The 20,065-nt window shown below is 42.3% G+C and overlaps 1 protein-coding gene across 3 annotated transcripts in view; it reads right to left on the reverse strand.

The window, feature by feature from the left end:
• Positions 1-20,065, reverse strand: part of BLTP3A (bridge-like lipid transfer protein family member 3A) — a 105,743-nt gene that overhangs the window by 32,089 nt on the left and 53,589 nt on the right. For 2 of the 3 annotated variants that reach the window (XM_075264246.1, XM_075264244.1), the window contains 6 exons: positions 15,200-15,346; positions 15,042-15,112; positions 13,738-13,864; positions 13,430-13,620; positions 12,321-13,345; positions 11,973-12,112 (listed from right to left, as the gene is read on the reverse strand). In XM_075264246.1, the coding sequence (XP_075120347.1) occupies positions 11,973-12,112; positions 12,321-13,345; positions 13,430-13,620; positions 13,738-13,864; positions 15,042-15,112; positions 15,200-15,346 (1,701 nt within the window). The remainder of the gene's footprint in view (positions 1-11,972; positions 12,113-12,320; positions 13,346-13,429; positions 13,621-13,737; positions 13,865-15,041; positions 15,113-15,199; positions 15,347-20,065) is intronic. The other variant, XM_075264247.1, reaches the window with a different exon arrangement.

Below are 20,065 nucleotides of genomic sequence, written 5' to 3' on the forward strand. Positions count from 1 at the left end.
CCACAATCAGTGATGGTGTTGGTGTACGTCCACTGTGTTTTATCATGACCAAAGTCAGTGCAGCCATCTACCAGGAAATTCTAGAGCACTTCATGCTTCCCTCTGCCGACAAGCTTTTTGGAGATGGAATTTTCATTTTCCAACAGGACTTGGCACCTGTCCACACTGCCAAAAGTACCAATACCTGGTTTATCACTGTGTTTGATTGGCCAGCAAACTCGCCTGATCAAAACCCCATAGAGAATCTATGGGGTATTGTCAAAAGGAAGATGATACCAAACACAACAATGCAGACAAGCTGAAGGCTGCTATCAAAGCAACCTAGGATTCCCTAACACCTCTGCAGTGCCACAGACTGCTCGCCCTGATGCCACATTGCCGCACTGAAATAGTCATTCATGCAAAAGGAGCCCCCACCAAGTATTGAGTGCATTAACTGTACATACTTTTCATTTGGCCAACATTTCGGTGTTAAATATTTTTTTTTACAGTTGGTCTTATATAATATTCTAATTTTCTGAGATAATGACCTTTGGGTTTTCCTTAGCTATAAGCCATAATCATTAACATAAATTAAGTTGAAAATGTTCACTCTGTTTGTAATGACTCAATATATGTGTTTCACTTTTTCAACTGAATTACTAAAAAAAAAAAAAAAAAAATAGCTTTTTGATGATATACTAATTTATTGAGATGAACCTGTATATTAGCTCCTCTGGTTTTCATTCCTGGCCACTCCGGGTCCAAAAGGTTCAGAAGAGAAGGGACCTCAGTCCAATTGGTGCCTTCACTCCTCAGCTATACCAACTACATGATGACACTGAGAATCACAGCAGAAGTAATAACATACGAATCCGGAGTCGACATGAATCGACAAAAACTGTAGATCTCATCCCAATCTAACAATGCAGGGTATCTTTAGCAAGTTGCTTGATTGCTCAGTTACAGAGAGGCTGGAAATAGGCAGAGCACCATGCCCTGGGGACTGTTCACTTAAACCCCAACAAGCCTCATGATGACATTTGCCTTTTGCACCATTATAGTGTTAAATAAGAAATTATGCAGTGGGTGAGAAATTTTGACACAGTGGAGTTTGATGGTGCTAGTCTAACTTCAAGACCTGTCCTATCCTACATTGCTCCAGCACAAGACTCAGTGCCCCCTAAGGCTGCAATATTTCTAGGGCTTCCAGTTGAATTTAGTGGTCCATAAGGAAGGCTGGTGCTACCAATTGAAAGATGTAACAGATTTTCTGGACTTCTTGGTAGCTCTGGAGCTACCATCTATTACGCTCCGAAATTTGTAGGGACTGCCTCCTACATAAGCTAGATCGACGCATCACGTCTCACGTCTTTCCAAATGATGAGGCCTGAGGCATTGGAATTGACCAGTGAAACCTGATGTCTCCTGTGCTTTAGTTTGAGACTCTCCCGAAAAGTATGCACTTATATTATCTTGGAGACTTTCCAATCATTGTGTCAAAGTTACCAGTACGTGGAGAGGGATGTAATAGAACATGTTTTTCCACAAAATCATAGTGTCTTATTGATGTGATATGATAAGGTTAATGTCTTTCTGATAAGTCTGTAGTTATTTCTTGCTGTCCATCTATAGGATAATTTCTGTTACTGATCAATTTGTATTTATGGATACTTTTCTGTTACTGATCTAAACATTTCTTCAAATTCCTGTCATCGAGTGCACACATTTCCTAAACACTCACATTGCAGCTATACCATATATAGTAACATCCACTTGTTCAGACACAGTCATGAAAGCCCCCTCCTAGTTCATATTGGTATAAAGACCCCTATGGATAATTAGCATCTCCTGGAATCACGAGAAAGAAGGATATCCAGCAGCTCTAGAAGTCATTGAATGATGAGTGTATAACAGAGTCTGCTATACAAGTGGGATTTAACATTTTTTTTTAAAAAAAACCAAAAACCTGTTTGCCTACAAGGGAGAGAGTTTGTTCTCGAGCCGTGTTAGCCAGTGGGTAGGAAATATAAAAAAACAACAAAAAAAACAAAACAACTTGATAGTCTTCAGTAGTTGATACCTTTTTAATGGCTAACTAATAATGATGACAGATTACAACGTTTCAGAACTCTAGACTCCTATCTCAAGTAAATTTAAAACCCATTTCTGAAGGATGCATATTTATGTACAAAAGAGCACATAGGGATAGAATTCTAGGAGGAAGGGGGGTAAAGGGTTATTAGTTATTGGTAGAAACAATGTAAACAATTCCAGGTTCTTATCAGTTCTCATGGTCTCAGGTCAGTGATTTCTGTAAGATGCCAGGTCCGAGGTATGTTCACCTGTAACACACGTAACGTAGTGTATTTAATAATGTGCACCAAATGTCCCACTGAAAATCTGTATGTTGGAGAGACCGGACAGCAGCTTAGAATGCGTATGAATTCACATCGCCATACAATTAGAGAATGAAGAATGGACCTTCCCGTGTCAAAACATTTCTGCAATGAGGATCATAATACCAATCATAGGACCAATCACTTGAAAATTTTAGTTTTAAGAGGGAATTTTAAATCAAGGAAAGAGTGACGGATTTATGAATATAAACTTATGACCCTGCTTCAAACACTGGAGAAGGGGTTAAATCTGTCACATGGGTTTATGGCATCTTACAGAAATCACTGACCTGAGACCCTGAGAACTGATAAGAACCTGGAATTGTTTACATTGTTTCTACCAATAACTAATAACCCTCTACTCCCCTTCTTCCTGGAATTCCATCCCTATATGTCATTTTGTACATAAATATGCATCCTTCAGAAATATTTTTTAAATTTAGTTGAGAAAGGAGCCTAGAGTTCCGAAACGTTGGAATCTGTCATCATTATTAGTTAGCCTTTAAAAAGGTATCAACTACTAAAGACTATCAAATTTATTTATTTTTTATATTTCCTACCCACTGGCTAACACGGTACGAGAACAAACATTTTCCTCTTACAATTAATCATAACAGAGCCGCTGTGGCGTAGAGCCCCAGTGTGAACATGTATATACAAAAAAAATAGATGCAAAGACAGCAGCAAAAATGTAAGAAAAGAAAACTAAATAAAACTCTACTTGTCTTACCTTACTTGTTATTGGTAAAATTAGTGTCTAGGGATGGGTTATATCGGAAGGTGAAATATCCCCAGAATATTAATATATACGTGCTAACCTTGGGGCAACTTAAATTGACCACACAAATTGTCAAAATATATAATGTATTAAATACAAAGGAGAATATAGTTTCAATTGCTGAATTCTATTAATAATATAAAAGGTGACCCTACCGTGATCCCCTGTTGCAGGCGAGGGAATGCATATTGTGATGCAGAGCCGTGGCAATATAGACAAATGTGTCCAGTGACTGCTGGTTCTCTCTATATCGCAAGTGCTATGTATGTGGCCAAAGTCAGATGAAATTTTCAGAATTGACAGCAAATCCTATAGTGATTCCCTGTATACAGAGACCAGAGATAGCTATCACCAACTTCTCCACACTATGCTTCGCTCTGTCAGCCTCACGGACACATGCTCTCTTGGTTCTCCTTTTATCTCTCAGGCTGCACTTTCAGTGCATCATTTTGTGGGTTTTGTCCCTTCCTCTAGTATTTGGGGCTTCTTCAGGGCTCGGTCCTATGCCCCCTGCTCTTCTCTCTTTACCAGTGACTGTCTCTCTGCTGTCTCAAATATCATGTCTGCCCTCGATCTGAAACTGAATCTCTCCAAGACTGAACTACTGCTGTTTCCACCATCTAACAGACCAAACCCTGATATCTCTATTTCAGTCTCCGGCCTTACCATAACTCCTATATATGTCTATCTACACTCCCCGGCCACTTTATTAGGTACACCATGCTAGTAACGGGTTGGACCCCCTTTTGCCTTCAGAACTCCCTCAATTCTTCGTGGCATAGATTCAACAAGGTGCTGGAAGCATTCCTCAGAGATTTTGGTCCATATTGACATGATGGCATCACACAGTTGCCGCAGATTTGTCAGCTGCACATCCATGATGCGAATCTCCCGTTCCACCACATCCCAAAGATGCTCTATTGGATTGAGATCTGGTGACTGTGGAGGCCATTGGAGTACAGTGAACTCATTGTCATGTTCAAGAAACCAGTCTGAGATGATTCCAGCTTTATGACATGGCGCATTATCCTGCTGAAAGTAGCCATCAGATGTTGGGTACATTGTGGTCATAAAGGGATGGACATGGTCAGCAACAATACTCAGGTAGGCTTTGGCGTTGCAACGATGCTCAATTGGTACCAAGGGGCCCAAAGAGTGCCAAGAAAATATTCCCCACACCATGACACCACCACCACCAGCCTGAACAGTTGATACAAGGCAGGATGGATCTATGCTTTCATGTTGTTGACGCCAAATTCTGACCCTACCATCCGAATGTCGCAGCAGAAATCGAGACTCATCAGACCAGGCAACGTTTTTCCAATCTTCAATTGTCCAATTTCGATGAGCTTGTGCAAATTGTAGCCTCAGTTTCCTGTTCTTAGCTGAAAGGAGTGGCACCCGGTGTGGTCTTCTGCTGCTGTAGCCCATCTGCCTCAAAGTTCGACGTACTGTGCATTCAGAGATGCTCTTCTGGCTACCTTGGTTGTAACGGGTGGCTATTTGAGTCACTGTTGCCTTTCTATCAGCTCGAACCAGTCTGGCCATTCTCCTCTGACCTCTGGCATCAACAACGCATTTCCGCCCACAGAACTGCCGCTCACTGGATGTTTTTTCTTTTTCGGACCATTCTCTGTAAACCCTAGAGATGGTTGTGCGTGAAAATCCCAGTAGATCAGCAGTTTCTGAAATACTCAGACCAGCCCTTCTGGCACCAACAACCATGCCACGTTCAAAGGCACTCAAATCACCTTTCTTCCCCATACTGATGCTCAGTTTGAACTGCAGGAGATTGTCTTGACCATGTCTACATGCCTAAATGCACTGAGTTGCCGCCATGTGATTGGCTGATTAGAAATTAAGTGTTAACGAGCAGTTGGACAGGTGTACCTAATAAAGTGGCCGGTGAGTGTATATGTCCTATTCTGAGCTTGTTGATCCCTAACATGACTGCAGGTAAATAATTGGCTATAGTTTACTTTGACCATGTTTTAGTTTCTCTGTATTAGTGACTAGTTTATTCTATAATTATTGAATGATTAGTTTACTTAGAATTTGAGATTATTACCGTATTTTTAGTCTATAAGACGCACTTTTTTCCCTCCAAATATGGGAGGAAAATGGGGGTGCGTCTTATAGTCCGAATGCAGCAAGTGAATCACTGTGTGCTGCGCTGCTGTGAGGACGACGAGGCAAGTTCACGAGTAGATAGATACTACTGTACATTGACTTGTCTATGTACAGTAATATCTATCTACTCGTGAACTTCGCTCAACTTACCTGCTGCCGCTGCCCTCTGCTGGTCCAGTCATCTGTCCTTCATGTGGCTTCAGAGCGCCCTGCGCACCTGCCTCCCTAGACTGGTATTATAGAGAAGGCAGGGCTTAGGAGAGTGTGGGCGGGTACTGGGAGGGGAGACGTGAGTGATGCTCTCCAGCTGCAGAAGGGGGGGGGGGCAGTGCGCTCTGAAGACATATGAAAGATAGGGGACCGGGTGGGGGGTTCTTAAAGATGGTGGCTGCTCCTGCAGAGTGGTAGCCATAGCTACCGAGTCTCTGCTGTACAGGAGACCCGATAGCTATGGCAATCACTCTGCAAGAGCGACCGACCTGTTACTGTGCCACGCGGGAGCCTCCCCTGACCAGCCTCAATAGTAATAGCAATTTAAAGTTGATCCTCACAAAGAAAGAATGTTTATATGTGTCCTTTGAGAATGATGAAGTGGTCCATCTGCAACGTTCCTTTTTTCATTGGCAGCCTCAAAGCATCACCTATTTAGGTGTGCAGTAGAGGACACGCTCTGACCTGGAATCTTATGATCGCAGATTCCTGTCATGATTTGGCCACGTGAATGTCCTTGAAATGGATATGACACTTGGAAGCCTGGAGGCGAAATGCTCATCAAGGTACTTGTGCATCTGTTCAGTAAGTGTAGGATACATTGTTTCTCATTATGTTTATTCTTCTTGCAATTTCATGAGTGCGCACATGGCTTTACTTATAGTAGCCTGCTTTGATGTTATGCACTATGCTAGTTATTTTTAGGCTGATTTCCTTACATATCCATTTTGCAGCCATGTGCTTGTATTTTTTACTTTGATAAGTAGTGTCCCCTTCATTACTTCCCGATCACATTTACATGTGGTAGTTTCTTGAGTCATGTGAATACATTCCCCATATTTTCTATTTTTTGTACAGAATTTTGTAATGAATAAACATGAGATTTTTATATTATTTTTTTAATGGACTTGCTTTGTATTTCTAGTATATCGATTCTTGTTCCACTACTGTGTTATTGTGTTGGTATTAGCCCATCTGCTAGCTTTCTCAGTGTTAAGTCTGAAGGCGGTCTTGTTACACAATGGTAATTTTCTTTTCATACAACGTGGCTATGCTGCACACATGGAAGAAACATACAAGAACATGGAAATGTTGTTGAAACACATTAAATACAGCAACTACAACTGGAACATTGTGGAAAGTTAAAAGTAGCGGCAATGCTGCTTGGACTGCAGCTCAGATATACCAAATACTGCGGTTTCATTTGCCAATCGACAGTCGTGCTAAGCAGTCACATTATACTGTAGTAGAGGGAAGTAGCAAATCTGTAACCAGTTGACTCCTGGGCAGAAAAATGTTGCACATATAGCAATTGTGGACCCAGCAATGATAAATTATTTGATGGGTGTAGTTCTCAAAATGGGGTCACTACTTAGGGGATTCCAATTACTCGTATTTTAGAGGCTCTGCAAAAATGACATGGCATCCAGATACCAAACATCAAAATCTGCATTCCAAAAGCCACATAGAGATTCTTCAAATCTGTGCCCTGCTGTGTGCCCAAAATTAAGTTTATGCCCTCATAAACTTGATATGTGGGTTTAAACTGCTATTTGGGAACATAGCCAGGCACAAAAAAGAAGGTCCACTATTTGGTTTTTGGACAACATGCCAAATTTGCAGAGCTCTTGATATGCCAGTTAAATGGAATCACCTGACTTATGACCCTATTTTGTAAACTACACCCCTGAAGTAATTTATCTAGGGGTACAATGAAGATTTTTATCAAGTGTTGCTATAATTTATTTTTCAGGAATTAATATGCAGCTGATGGTAAAAGGAGAAAATAGCAAGGAACATGTTGCCTGGTGCGCGTAAGGCTGTTGTGCCAGGAATTAATGCTCATCAGTTTTTGGAGTGTTTGTCTCTGCTAGCATCGACTACCTGCAATATAATGTGCAGTGAAATGGTGTGTGTCGAAGCAGCAAATTACTCCCAGATATACAACTTTTTTGTACACGGGATAACCCACTTACATGTTTTAGGAGTGCAAATCTATTATGATAAAAAGTTGGCACAAGATGTTGGGCACTGAAATGGCATAGTTCTTTAAAAAGTTCAATTTACTTTCAATTTCACTTTGTACCTTAATTTTTGGGAAGTACTCTTGGGTTCAAAATGATAATACTCCTTAAGAAATTAATTATGAGTTGCAATTTCTAAAATGGGGTCACTTTTAGGGGGGTTTCTATTGCACTTTTACTTTAGGCGCACGGAAAATGGGACATAGCACCTGAAAATTATTCCAGCAAAATCTGCCTTCCAAAATCCAAATAGCACTCTTTCCATTCCAAGCCCCAGCATGTATCCATGCAACAATTTACAACCACATATGGGGTATTCCTGTGTTCAGGAGAAATTGTGTAAGGGGCGTTCACACTTGCGTCCAGTGTCTGCCCTGGGCCTCTCTGCTGGGTTTCCGTCCTCAGCCTCAAGAAACTGGACCGGAGACAGCTTCCCAGCGGTCAGCTTTAAAACCCATTCATCTGAATGGGTTTTTAAAGGGATCCTATCATTTAAACACTTTTTTTCCTAGTTGACATGTCGGAATAGCCTTAAGAAAGGCTTTTCGTCTCCTACCTTTATCAGTTGCCTCCGGCCGCCGTTCGGTAGAAATACCGTTTTTTACAGAGAAATACAGGCGCGTACTGCGCATGAGTGGAGTGTGACCCCCAGCCAGAAGAAGATGCGGTTGCTGTTGAAGATGGAGGCGTCGCTGGAGAGAGTTCTCTGGGAGCATTGGGGACGCCCCCAGTGCTGTCTGAAAACTGGTATTTCTACCGAACGGCGGGCCGGAGGCGACTGATAAAGGTAGGAGGCTAGAGGCCACACGGTGGCTCAGTGGTTAGCACTGCAGCCTTGCAGTGCTGGAGTCCTGGTGTTCAAATCCTGCCAAGGGCAAAAAAACCCATCTGCATGGAGTTTGTATGTTCTCCCCGTGTTTGCATGGATTTCCATTCTATATTCCAAAAACATACTGATAGGGAAAAAATGTGCATTGTGAGCTCTATGTGGGGCTCACAATTTGCATTAAAAAAAAAAAAAAAAAAAAAAAAGGTAGGAGGCTTAAGGCTATTCCGACGTGTCAACTACAAAAAAAAGTGTTTAAATGATAGGATCCCTCTAAAGTTGACCGCCAGTGTCTGCATTCAGCCTCTCTGCGGGAAACAGTTTTTTTCAGCCATACATTAAGTTCTGCATGTCTGACTTTGTGTCTGGCCAAAAAAAACTGTTTCCCCATGGAGAGGCCGCAGGCGGACACTTTTAAAAACCTATTTAAAAAATCCAAAACTGTGGCAATACATTTTTTTCTAAAAGTCGCCATATTCTGACACTGTAACTTTTTAATACTTCCATGTACAGGGATGCATAGAGCGTCTTTTTTTTTGTGGGACCAGGTGTACTGCTGACCCTCCTTTCTCACTCCCCCCTGTTTCTCTAGCCTTCCCTCCCTTCCCTACCTACTCAGCCCAACTCCCAGCCTATAGTATATATTTACCCTTCACGCGTCTTCCTGCAAGACAGCTCCTCCTCTTCCTGTACTGATTCAGTCTTCCAGCAATGATCCACCTCTACTGCGCATGCGTGGATGTACAGTAGAGGTGAATTACTGGCAGCGGCACCCTGCTGCATCATTACAAAGGGAGGAGCTGTCTCACTTGAAGAAGCCATGGATAGTAAGTATAATGAACTGTATGGGGGCAGAATAGTAATGACAATCCATTTCCGGAAATGGGAAAACGGATCGTCACCAGATAATCAGAAAATGTCTACCTCCCAAGGGATAAAGGTAAATATACATTATTTTTTTTTTAAATTATTTTATTTAGAAAGTAGGTGGTGCCCCTTCTTGATATTGAGCAGGCACCTGACAAGGTATTATCCTCTAAATTGAGGCCAAGCCAGGTACTGAATGCCATTTACCAAATACGGAAACCTGGTGGTACTATGACCTCTACTTCCTGGCGCCGCACTGAGTGGCTGCCTCGATACAGAGCTCCAAGCTGGGAGCAACCTTTATCTTTCATTTTCAATCTCTTTGTCTGTATCTTCAAGAATCCTCTAACTAAGCAAACTAGCACTATGAATTAGCAACTATAAATCGAATGGAAGACCCTGTGGAGTTTCTATTGTTAAAAGCATGGACAATGACTCAAGACCTGGAGTTTTTCCTGTTGTGCACATGTGCCTGTTACCATCCCCCCACGTGCTAAGAACCACATGGACACCATGAGGCAGAGAAAGCTGGATGAGAGACCTGCAGGAAAGTGCAGACTTCTTGGATGATTTTCGGTGTCTATTGCTGATGTGGGAAGATGCCTACAGCTGATTGGTATTTCTTTCTTTTACTGTGGACACATGGGACTCTGTTACAACCTGGGAACCTACCATCACCCATCTACCCCATGCGTTTATGGAAGCTTGGCAAGAGAGCAGCACCCTGTCTACCTGGATGGCTTCAGACTTCTCTGGGCAGTAGAACACAGTGGTAAGAAGAAAGGAGGAGGAGGGCTTGTGATGAAGGACATTTGGGGCATTTTTATTTTTTTTGTGTGGTTAATGGACAATAGTGCTGATAGAAGATACCGAACTATCAGCTGTGAGCAGGAGATCTCACTACCTACCAAAGGAACTGCCACATGTTATCATGATAGCTGCATATGTCCCCCACCTCTGCAAAAAAAGTTTTTTTGCCTGTTATATCTACATGCTGTGCCCCCTCCTCATGTCCTCCAACCACATTCGGCTGTATTACATCACTTCACACAGAGAACTAAGTGATCCTGCAGTGTGTCTGTGTTTCTTTCTTTTTTAGTTGCTATGATTCCTAGGATTTCTCTATCTGCCATGAGCTTGTATGTGTTTTTCTCTCTTGTTATATACTACTGTACCATCTATGAAACTGTATCACTGAAATTTCCCCATTGTGGGACTATTAAAGGATTATCTTATCTTAACTCCTGGACAGTAACAGGTACTTGACTTTAGCTTGACTGCAGCAAGGGGCATCAGACAAAGCAAGGTAAATAGGCAGATTAGTGACATCTAGGGATTAAATCACTTCCTGTATGACATGACTGACATGTCCCTCACTACCAGACTTCAGTCTCATACCATAACTAGTAGTAGCCCCCTGACCAAGGGTGTGAAACGCGCGTCGGGGCTCTGAGTGGGAGTCACAGTGGTGAGCATAATCTACATACAATACTACAATAGCAAGAGCGGCCTCCCAAAAATGGCTGCCACTAGAGCAAGAGTGGCCTCCCAAAAATGTCCGCCGGCATTTTTGGCGTCGGAGGTTGGACCGAGACAAGACGGAAGACAGAAGAGGTGGTTGCAGCTGAAGATGGAGGTGTCGCTGGAGATAGGTCTCTGGCAGCAGTGGGGACGCCCCCATCGCTGTTTGACTGCTGAGGCCCACCCCCACTGCTGTGAGAGAACTCATTTGCATACCGGTAAAAACCTGTATTTCTACTGAACGGTGGGACGGAGACCACGTCTAAAGGTGAGAGACAAATAGCCATTCTAAAGGCTATTCCAACGTCTTAAGCACAAAAAAAAAAAAAGTTTTAGTGGTAGAATCCCTTTAAAAGCTCTATAACTTATGAGGTTTTTCAGTTTTTTTTCTATTTTCTTTTAAAAACTATGTAACAGTTGTTTTTCTGTTGTGTGTACTATGGATCAAGTGTGTTTGCCATGTGACAGTTGAGTGGGATTCCTACTATCACAAAATCAGTAGCTGGTAGCAGCGTATACTTCTGTATGGCAGTACATTGCACATAGAATCTCTATGGTCAATATGGAATGGCCTCCTGGCTGCCAATCAAAAATCTCATCTCAGTGAATCCAATAGGCTGAAATGGTGGCTGCTGTTATCGCTATTGATCATGGCATCTGATAAACTGTTGGAGTAAGAGTTTTTTCCCAGTTCCCGCTGAGACCTGGAAGTCATGCCACAGGCACAGCTCCTGTGTACTATTACATTTTCTTGTGCGCTTTCTTCCATTGTCCACAAGAAAATGGTGCTCGGGCATGTACAGTAGCGCTCAGAAGGGAGCGTTACTGCGCATGCCCGAGATTTCAATGCGTACGGTAGAGATTACAGACACTGAAGATGGTCACTCAAACGTAGGAGGAGGAGGACTTCTTGGTGCACAAGGTAGAGAGGGGGCGTTATCAAGGTATGATGCAGGGGGTGCACGGAGAGGCTAATTTACATATCGGTTGTCTTTTGACAATCGAGTAGCAGCACCTGAATAGCCTTTTTAAAGGCTATTCAGGCATATGAATACCTCAAATCACGAAAAATACGAATGATAGAGCCCCTTTAAGTCTCTGAGCATTAACTATAGCATTACTCCATTTCTAATCACAGCTCCTTCTATAATTTGCATGCAAATCAGAAAGATTTCTGGTTCTCTGTGTCAATCAAGTAGTCTGCTGAAAAAATAAACAATCTTCAATTATCAACTTGCCTGCATCCAATTTCAATATGAAATTCTCAGTAGTTTCGCTGTCCATAGACAACACATCCAGGCCATCTATAGATACAGTATCCAAAGACTGTGTTCGAGAGAGGGGTGAACTTGTCCGAATGTGAGGAACATCAACATCTCTGCAAAGAAAAAGATATACATACACATATATAATGAAAATAAGGCAATAAACATAGATGAAATAAAGGATTACAATAGAAAGGAAGAGGAAATTGTTAGCAAAACAGAAAGTGAAGCCAATATGATGAGACTAGGTAAAAATAACAAACACCATTAAGAGAAATACCAAAAATATGAACACCAATGAATATCTGAATTATCACACACTTATGTTTTGTATCACTCAGAAAACGTTGCATTCGTTCCTTCCCAAGGCTAAAAGTCTCACGGGTAAGACCAAGTGTGCTAAGCAATGTTTCACGTGAAAACTCCTTCTGCAATAAAAGGTCTACAGACAGTTCCTTTGTCTGCACAGCATCATTAGCTAGAACCTTCCCCGGTAGTAGGGTGCCTTTAGCCAAAACATCTTTTTGTTCTTTACTGGTCTGTTGATGGAGAGTAGATTCATCTTTCCGCACATCCAATATCTCCTGAAGCTCTTCTCCTGCATCAGGGGCAAGAAATGAATCTACAGTTTTGCTTTCATTTGTCATATGTGTTTTGTTGGTCTCTTTTTCACAAGTCATATCCCCTTCCATCAGTTCAGACTCTACAAGACTGCTCCTTTCAGAATCCTCCAGTTGCATGGGAGATACAGGAGAAATTGATGCAGGGAGTAATAAAGAAATAGCGAGCCCTGGGATTTGAATGCCAACACACATTTTCATATGGTAGGAAGGGGACTTCTGTGTTAAAAAATCTGAATCTGTAGTAAGCTTTAAACCTTCTAGGAAAACCTGCAGTTGCTCCTGCAAACGTAATAAGGTGAGGTAGTGATAATGATTTAATTGTAGCCGTATTACATTGTCTACATTGATCATAACTTGGAGTTCTAGCTCAGGAAGTAAAAGGCAGGCCATTGCTGTAAATTGCATATGATGTAATAGTATCTCATGTTTAAAAGTCCCTCCCTCAAAATGAAGTGACAAGCGTGGGCTATGTAAAGTCCACAAAGATGTTGCTGGAGAGTCAGACGAAGGATATAAATGGGAAAGAAATACTGGGTGCAGTGGTCCTGGAGGACAATGAAAATCTTCATGTGCTGCAAAGGATCGAAAGATGCTTTGCAAAAGATCAAGGTTTGAGCCTGGAGCCTGACGTGTGTTAGTGAGAGTAACTGTGGAGAGATGTGCACAAACAGAAGATGGTCGATCAGGGTGACTGCAGGTAGGAGCTTTCACAGGGAAACTAAGCTGTAAAAGAAGGAAAACAGAAAAAAAGTTAATCAAAGTAGAAAAATTTTGTCATAGTTGACTAAACAACAAATCAAAACTCACCTTAAGGTTGAATCCATCCAGGCGCACATCTCTATTCTCTATCGCCCCTTCATTTATTATGGAACTCACATTTGTTAATTGTTGTAGTTGATGAGACAAATCTAGTATAAAGAAATTCAACCACAGAATGGACTGTGTAGCTACGTATAGAAGCAAACCATGAAGTTGTATATATAGAGCAGGAGAAGGTACTGTAGAAAGAGAGAATGACTTGGATCAGAGAGCAAGCAAGGCTTCATACTAGATCTAAGGGACTAAATAGCCATTCAAGAAACACACTTTTATTGTTTTAACCTTTACAGTTTTACCTGGAAGACACTCTCCTGGAAGACAGTAATATTCTATGTATTGAAGATGGACAGCAGAAGAAACACTCGAAATACGATGGCACGACAAAAGAGGAGGTCTTGCAGGGGTCTGTCCAGCTGAGGATACCTTTAAAAATATATATATATATACTGGACATGAAATAAATGGAACACTTTTGTATGGACTACTGATTTTTTTTCTGGATTACAGAATATTCAACAACACAAGCTGATTACCAGCAACACAGTAAGGATACATCACAAGTATACCTCAAGAGAATCTCTCTACATATATTTGATGAAAGTCAAAGACATATTCCAATTTATGGGAATACAGTGGGATACGTCGCTCAAAAGCTCACACTGCAACAAATTAATGTACCGTATATACTCAAGTATAAGCCGACCCGAATATAAGCCGAGGCCCCTAATTTTACCACAAAAAACTGGAAAAACTTATTGACTCGAGTATGTATGTATGTATGTAACAGCTACTGGAAAATTTCAAAAATTGAAATGGTCGGAGTTTTTGGGTGCAGTAGTTGCTGGGTGCTGGGAAAGGGGAGGCGGTGTATTGGTTGTCTGTCTGCCTCTTCCCTGAGCTTGAGGACTGGGTTTTCTTCCCCCACTTGGAATTCAGCCTGCCTGAATATAGGGTATGTGCAGTGCTCCTATTAACCCCTTCCCGACAGAATAGGAGCACTGCAGATATCCTATATTCAGTAGACCGGGCACTTTCAGACACAGGGATACCTAATGTGTATGTGAGTCACAGTAATTTTCTACTTTTATATGTATTCCAGGGAAAGGAGTAATTTAGAAATTTTACTTAATTTTTTTATTATATTTTTTTAAAGCTTCTTTTTTCTTTCACTATTTTATGGGAGATTCTACACATTACTATTGCGGCTGGTCATAGACCCCCCCCCCCTCCCAAAAAAAAAAATAATATTTTTTTTGCTTGACTTGAGTATACGCCGAGGGGAGGGGGGGGTTCCAGCACAAAAACTGTGCAGGGTTTTTTTTATCGGATGCCTTTGTATGAAATAGGATAGCCTATGCCATTCCATACTGAAAAAGCAAAGAATACATACTGTATATCTACTAACTCAGTGAAGGCCAAAAGGCCATTTTAAATATGTTTGGTCTATACACTGGGACCTTTCCTGGTGTACACACCAAATAATGGCTCTCAAAATGTTGTGAACACTGCCTAAGAGAGAAGACCTACATGTAATCAATGATCAGAGTATTGTTTTAATGAGATACAAACTCTTACCGTTACCATCTTTTTGTTTTCTTACCTGATGAATATCCATATCATCAATCCTAATAAGTACTGATCGAAAGTAGAGAGAAGGTTCTTTTGCACTGTCTGTTTATATACATATGGAAAAAAGATTTAAATTATTTACAGAAGAGAAATGTAAATGAGAATAAATTAAATGCAGAATAAACATACTCTGTTCATTTTTCGGTGAAGGCTTTTTTCCTAATATATTAATATCAAAGTCTGCCTTGGCTTGTCTTTCTTTTACAAGATCTTGAGTCCACTGTTCACAAGTGGTCATTGCAGGAGAATGATGATTCCAATGGGCACAGCTCTGACCTAGAATACAAGCAGTTGTAGCTATTTTGGCTAATTTATACAAGTACATAACTTTCAAACAAAGAACTTTTTTATACTAAAGTGGATCAAAAATATGATAACCAACAAGCAAATATCAAAATACATCGCAAATCTTTTAATGTTTAAAGTGATTTTTTCCCTCCATGAACACTACTCTATCAGTTCTATAAGAACCAGATTAGTGCTGCGTTTTTACAGCTATCACTGAGTTTGGCTATGAAAAATGGATTCCCTAACACAAAGCTAACAACCATAATGCAACCAAAAATATCAGACTATGAAGATAATCCTAAAACTTAGCTTTTAATAACTCAATTTAAATGTTTATAGATTGCTATATTGCATATACTCTGCAATTGGAAGGGTGTTTGTGTTGTACAAATATTGGAGCCCCCTCTTCCCAACAAGGTTAAAGGGGCTCTATCACTGGGAAAAGTCATTTTTGTCTAAACAAATGCTTGCATAGGCTTTAGAAATCCTACTTCACACCTACCTTTAGTATGTAACTTGCCTCAGTGGTTTCTGAATAAGTCCGTTTTTATTAATATGCTAATGAGCTTTCAGCCAGCACAGGAAGTTCCCAGCAGCCTCCTCTCTCCTATTATCTCCTATGTGTGTGAGGCAAACAGGAAGCTGAGTCATCATCATCATCAGCAGCCTCCCATAGGAAACAATAGGAGAGGAGTGCACGATGTATCGTGCAACAGTCTAATTAGCATATGAATAAAAACGGACTTATTCAGAAACCACTGAGGCAATCTACATACTAAAGGTAGGTGTGAAATAGCATTTCTAAAGCCTATGCAAGCATGCGTTTAGATGATTTTTCCCAATGATAGAGCCCCTTTAATGTTGAAAGAGAGCCCTACTCCGTCTTCCTGCCTAGTAATTCTGTCTCTATTCGCTCCCATATAAAAATATTATCAGGGAACCTATTCAAAGACTCGGTCGGTATTATTACTTCATTCTAATCCACACTGGCAGATGAAAACATAAACAAAGGTAAGGTACAAAAGCTGCAAAACCCCACAATGTGACTGGGACATCTCAAATCCACAAACCAACACCGTTCTAACACCCAATAGGTTCAATCATAATAAGCAACACTAGCGATATATATAATAAATGGTCTGAGGGGCATAAATCTTAGCAACAGGGGATCTAGATCAAGTATTAAAGCATAACTAAATTTTCAAACAACTTTTGATTTTTCTATCAGTATTTGTGTCATATGTAAAATCTGTAATATACTTTAACAAATTTTGGTTCCCTGTCGTCCGGACAGGCGGATTTTTAATTAGCCAATTAATTAATCATGGCTTGCCCTATAAGAGGGCACAATAACCTCCCCCTGCGTGTTTTTTTTGTGTCCTGTGTGACCAGACAGGTGGTGAGGAGGCCTGTGGCCTCCTGTAGGGGTTGGAAGAAGGTGTCTGTTAACCCCTTCTTTCCCTTTTTTCTCTTTCCCTTTTCTTTCCTCCTGAGAGAAAGATTTAGGTTTTGTCTTACCTGCTCTGCAGGGTGTTCTGATGCTTCAGCTGTGCACAGCTCATTCAGTAAGGTAAGCTGAGTCCTAGCTCCAGCTTCCTCTGTGTTTAGTGCAAACTAAAAGCACTGATACTTTTGCTATGGGCACTCTGTTATGTCTATTGCGATAGCCTGTATATGCCTGACTGTGTTACATTCACAGGCATGGAAGTTGTGTGGGAGCTTTCAGCGTTCCCTTTATGCTTAGTGCATAGTCTGAGAACTTATGTCTATGGCGATGGCCTGTATGTGCCTGTCTGTGTTATAGTCACAGGCATGGAAATTGTGTGGGAGCTTCCAGCGTTCCCTTTATGCTTAGTGGTAGAAGGTGTGTTCCGCCAGTTCAGCTCAGGCCTCAGTAGTCTCAACTGCTGTGTCCGATTATCTGCGGACCCGTCTTTCTCAACTTGAATGGTAACCTCCACAGAGCAGTGGACTACATCTCGTCCAGACAACAGCTAAGGCTCGCCTCCAGTTCCATGGCCATGTCTACGGCTGCATGAGGCCTCTACGGTTAAAACTTTGGAGAGCTGATCTCGCCTCAAAATTTGCGCTCTGCTCCCTTCCCTTTGAGCCTGGGAAGGTATTTGGCTGAGGGCTGGATGACTTCATGGAAGGTCTAGTTGAGGGCAAAGGGAAATCACTGCCGCAAGCATCCAGAGGAAGGAGATCTTCCCCTCCTAGGGGTCGAGGGTCAAAATCTGGCCTTAGACGCCAGCAACAACGGCGGTCTAGATACCGTCCTAGAGGCGCGGGTCGTGGTAATCCAGGGATGACCCCAAAAAGAAGCCTGAATTGTTATGGGGCACTGCTTTCTGTGGCCATTATTCATGTTGGATGACATCTTTTCCATTTTTTTTCAGTGACATGGAGAACCCACATAGAAGACCTTTGGGTTCTACAGGTGGTAGAACGCGGTTACTCTATAGAGTTCGATCATCTACCTTCCGACCGGCCAGTTGGAGTCAGTAGACTCTGTAACATTTTTATCTACAGCAGGGAGAAATAATGATCACTCTAGATCTCAAAGACGCGTATCTCCATGTCACTATTTTTAGTCCTCACAGGAAGTATCCCAGAATCGCCATTTATATGGCCCAACACACAGAGCATTATCAAGTCACCGCATTGCCGTTTGGCATTTCCTCAGCCCCATTCGTATTCATCAAGGTGGTCACTCCGGTCGCCACCGCCCTCAGACTACAAGGCCTATTCATCGTTACCTACTTGAACAACGGGCTCATAAAAGCTCAGTCTGTTGCAATCCTCCAACATCATCTCCAGATAGCTATCAACCTCCTACAGAAGTTAGGTTGGATAGTCAATTGGGAGAAATCAGAGATCGTGCCAGCTACCCAGAAGAAGTTCCTGGATTTTATTGTGGATCCAGAGTTGATGCAGATCTTCCTTCCAGCCCAAGGAGGTTGAGAATAGAGGCTGCCGCCCACTTCCTATTTCGGACCCGGTGAGTTACCATCCGCACCGCCATGAGAGTCCCCGGCCTGATGTAATCCTCGGCCAGGGCGGTCCCTTGGGCTTTATGACATCTGTGTCCCCTTCAGACTGAAGTGTTGAAGAACCTGGAATGGCTCTCCACAGGGATTGCACAAGAAGATCTGCTTTTCTCCCAGTACCCGTCTTTCCCTCAGATGGTGATACACCTAAAAGACGGAAGGTCCTCGGTCCCGACAGTGTGGACCCTGTTGACAATAGATGCATCCCATTTGGAATGGGGAGCCCATCTGGAAGACAAGACTGTGCAACGTCGTTGGAGGAGACCGGAGTTGGGAACGTCCAATATCAAAGAGCTCAGAGCAGTCTATCTGGCTATTCTTCACTTTGCAAAGCTGTGAAGGTTTGTTCAGACAACATAACCACTGTATTCTATATGAACAAACAAGATGGCACCAAATCTCCAGCCCTGCTGAGAGAGGCGAAGCTTATATTCTCCTGGGCAGGGAAGAATCTGACTCAGTTATCCGCTGTTCACATCAAGGGCTCCCTGAACATAGTAGCGGATCAGTTGAGTCGGGGTATCACTGTATCTGGTGACTGGTCACTCAGTTCAGACGTATTTCAACTGATCGTCCAGAGATGGGGTCTCCCGGAGGTCGATCTTATGGCAACCCGACTCAACGCCAAGGTGGGGACCTTCTGCTCTCTGTACCAGAAGGACAATCCCTTGGCAGTGGATGCCCTGTCCATCCCATGGAGGTTCAGGCTGATATACATCTTCCCTCCAATTCCAATCATACCATGGGGTATTGATAAAATAAGACAGGGCCAAGCCTCGGGAATTGCCATAATCCCGTTCTGGCCAAAAAGGGCTTGGTTTGCCTAGCTCATGTGGATGAGTCAAGGCATATACTGGAGGCTTCCCCCCCTCCCAGACCTTGTAGCCCAAGGAGAGCTGAGATGCCAGGATCTGAGAAGACTCAACCTGACAGTCTGGAGGTTGACCAGTCCCTATAAAGGAATAGAGGACTGTCTCAAGCCATTCTGAAGACTCTCGCAAGCGTCAGAGCTGGGCCTACTAATAACAACTATAGAAGAATTGGTAAAATCTTCAATGCCTGGTATCTTGAACATTTAGTGGACTCCTCCGATCCCCCAATGAGGGCGATCCTGGATTTTCTTCAGAACGGACTAGACAGAGGGGTCGCTGCTGCCACCCTAAAGGTACATGTAGCCGCTCTGTCCGCCTATCTGGGGAGGCGTTTGTCTCAAGATCCTTTAGTAAGCACTTTTATTAAGGGGCAACTAGGCTGAGACCTGTGGTTACCACACTTGTCCACCAGTGGGACCTTAATACGGTCCTTTCAGCACTACTCACAAAGCCTTTTGAGCCGCTGGAAGAGGTCGAACTAAAGTTCCTGACCTACAAAACAGCAGTTCTTCTGATTAGGGCATCAGCCAAAAGGGTCAGTGAGCTGCAAGCTCTGTCTTCGGAGAAACCATATACCTCCTCTTTCCAGATCGCGTTTCGCTTAGGTTCCTTCCGGGCTTCAGACCCAAAATTCCTTCCACCATAAATATAAACCAGCTGATCACCTTACCAGCTTTTTTCCATCTCCTTCCTCTGCTGAAGAAAAAAAGTTCCATACACTGGACCTCATGAGATGCCTGAGGATCTACCTCCAGCGTACGTGTTCCTTCAGAAAGTCAGGAAAA

The sequence above is a fragment of the Leptodactylus fuscus genome, chromosome 2 (genome assembly GCF_031893055.1).
Source record: "Leptodactylus fuscus isolate aLepFus1 chromosome 2, aLepFus1.hap2, whole genome shotgun sequence".
NCBI classification, from domain to species: Eukaryota; Metazoa; Chordata; class Amphibia; order Anura; family Leptodactylidae; genus Leptodactylus; species Leptodactylus fuscus.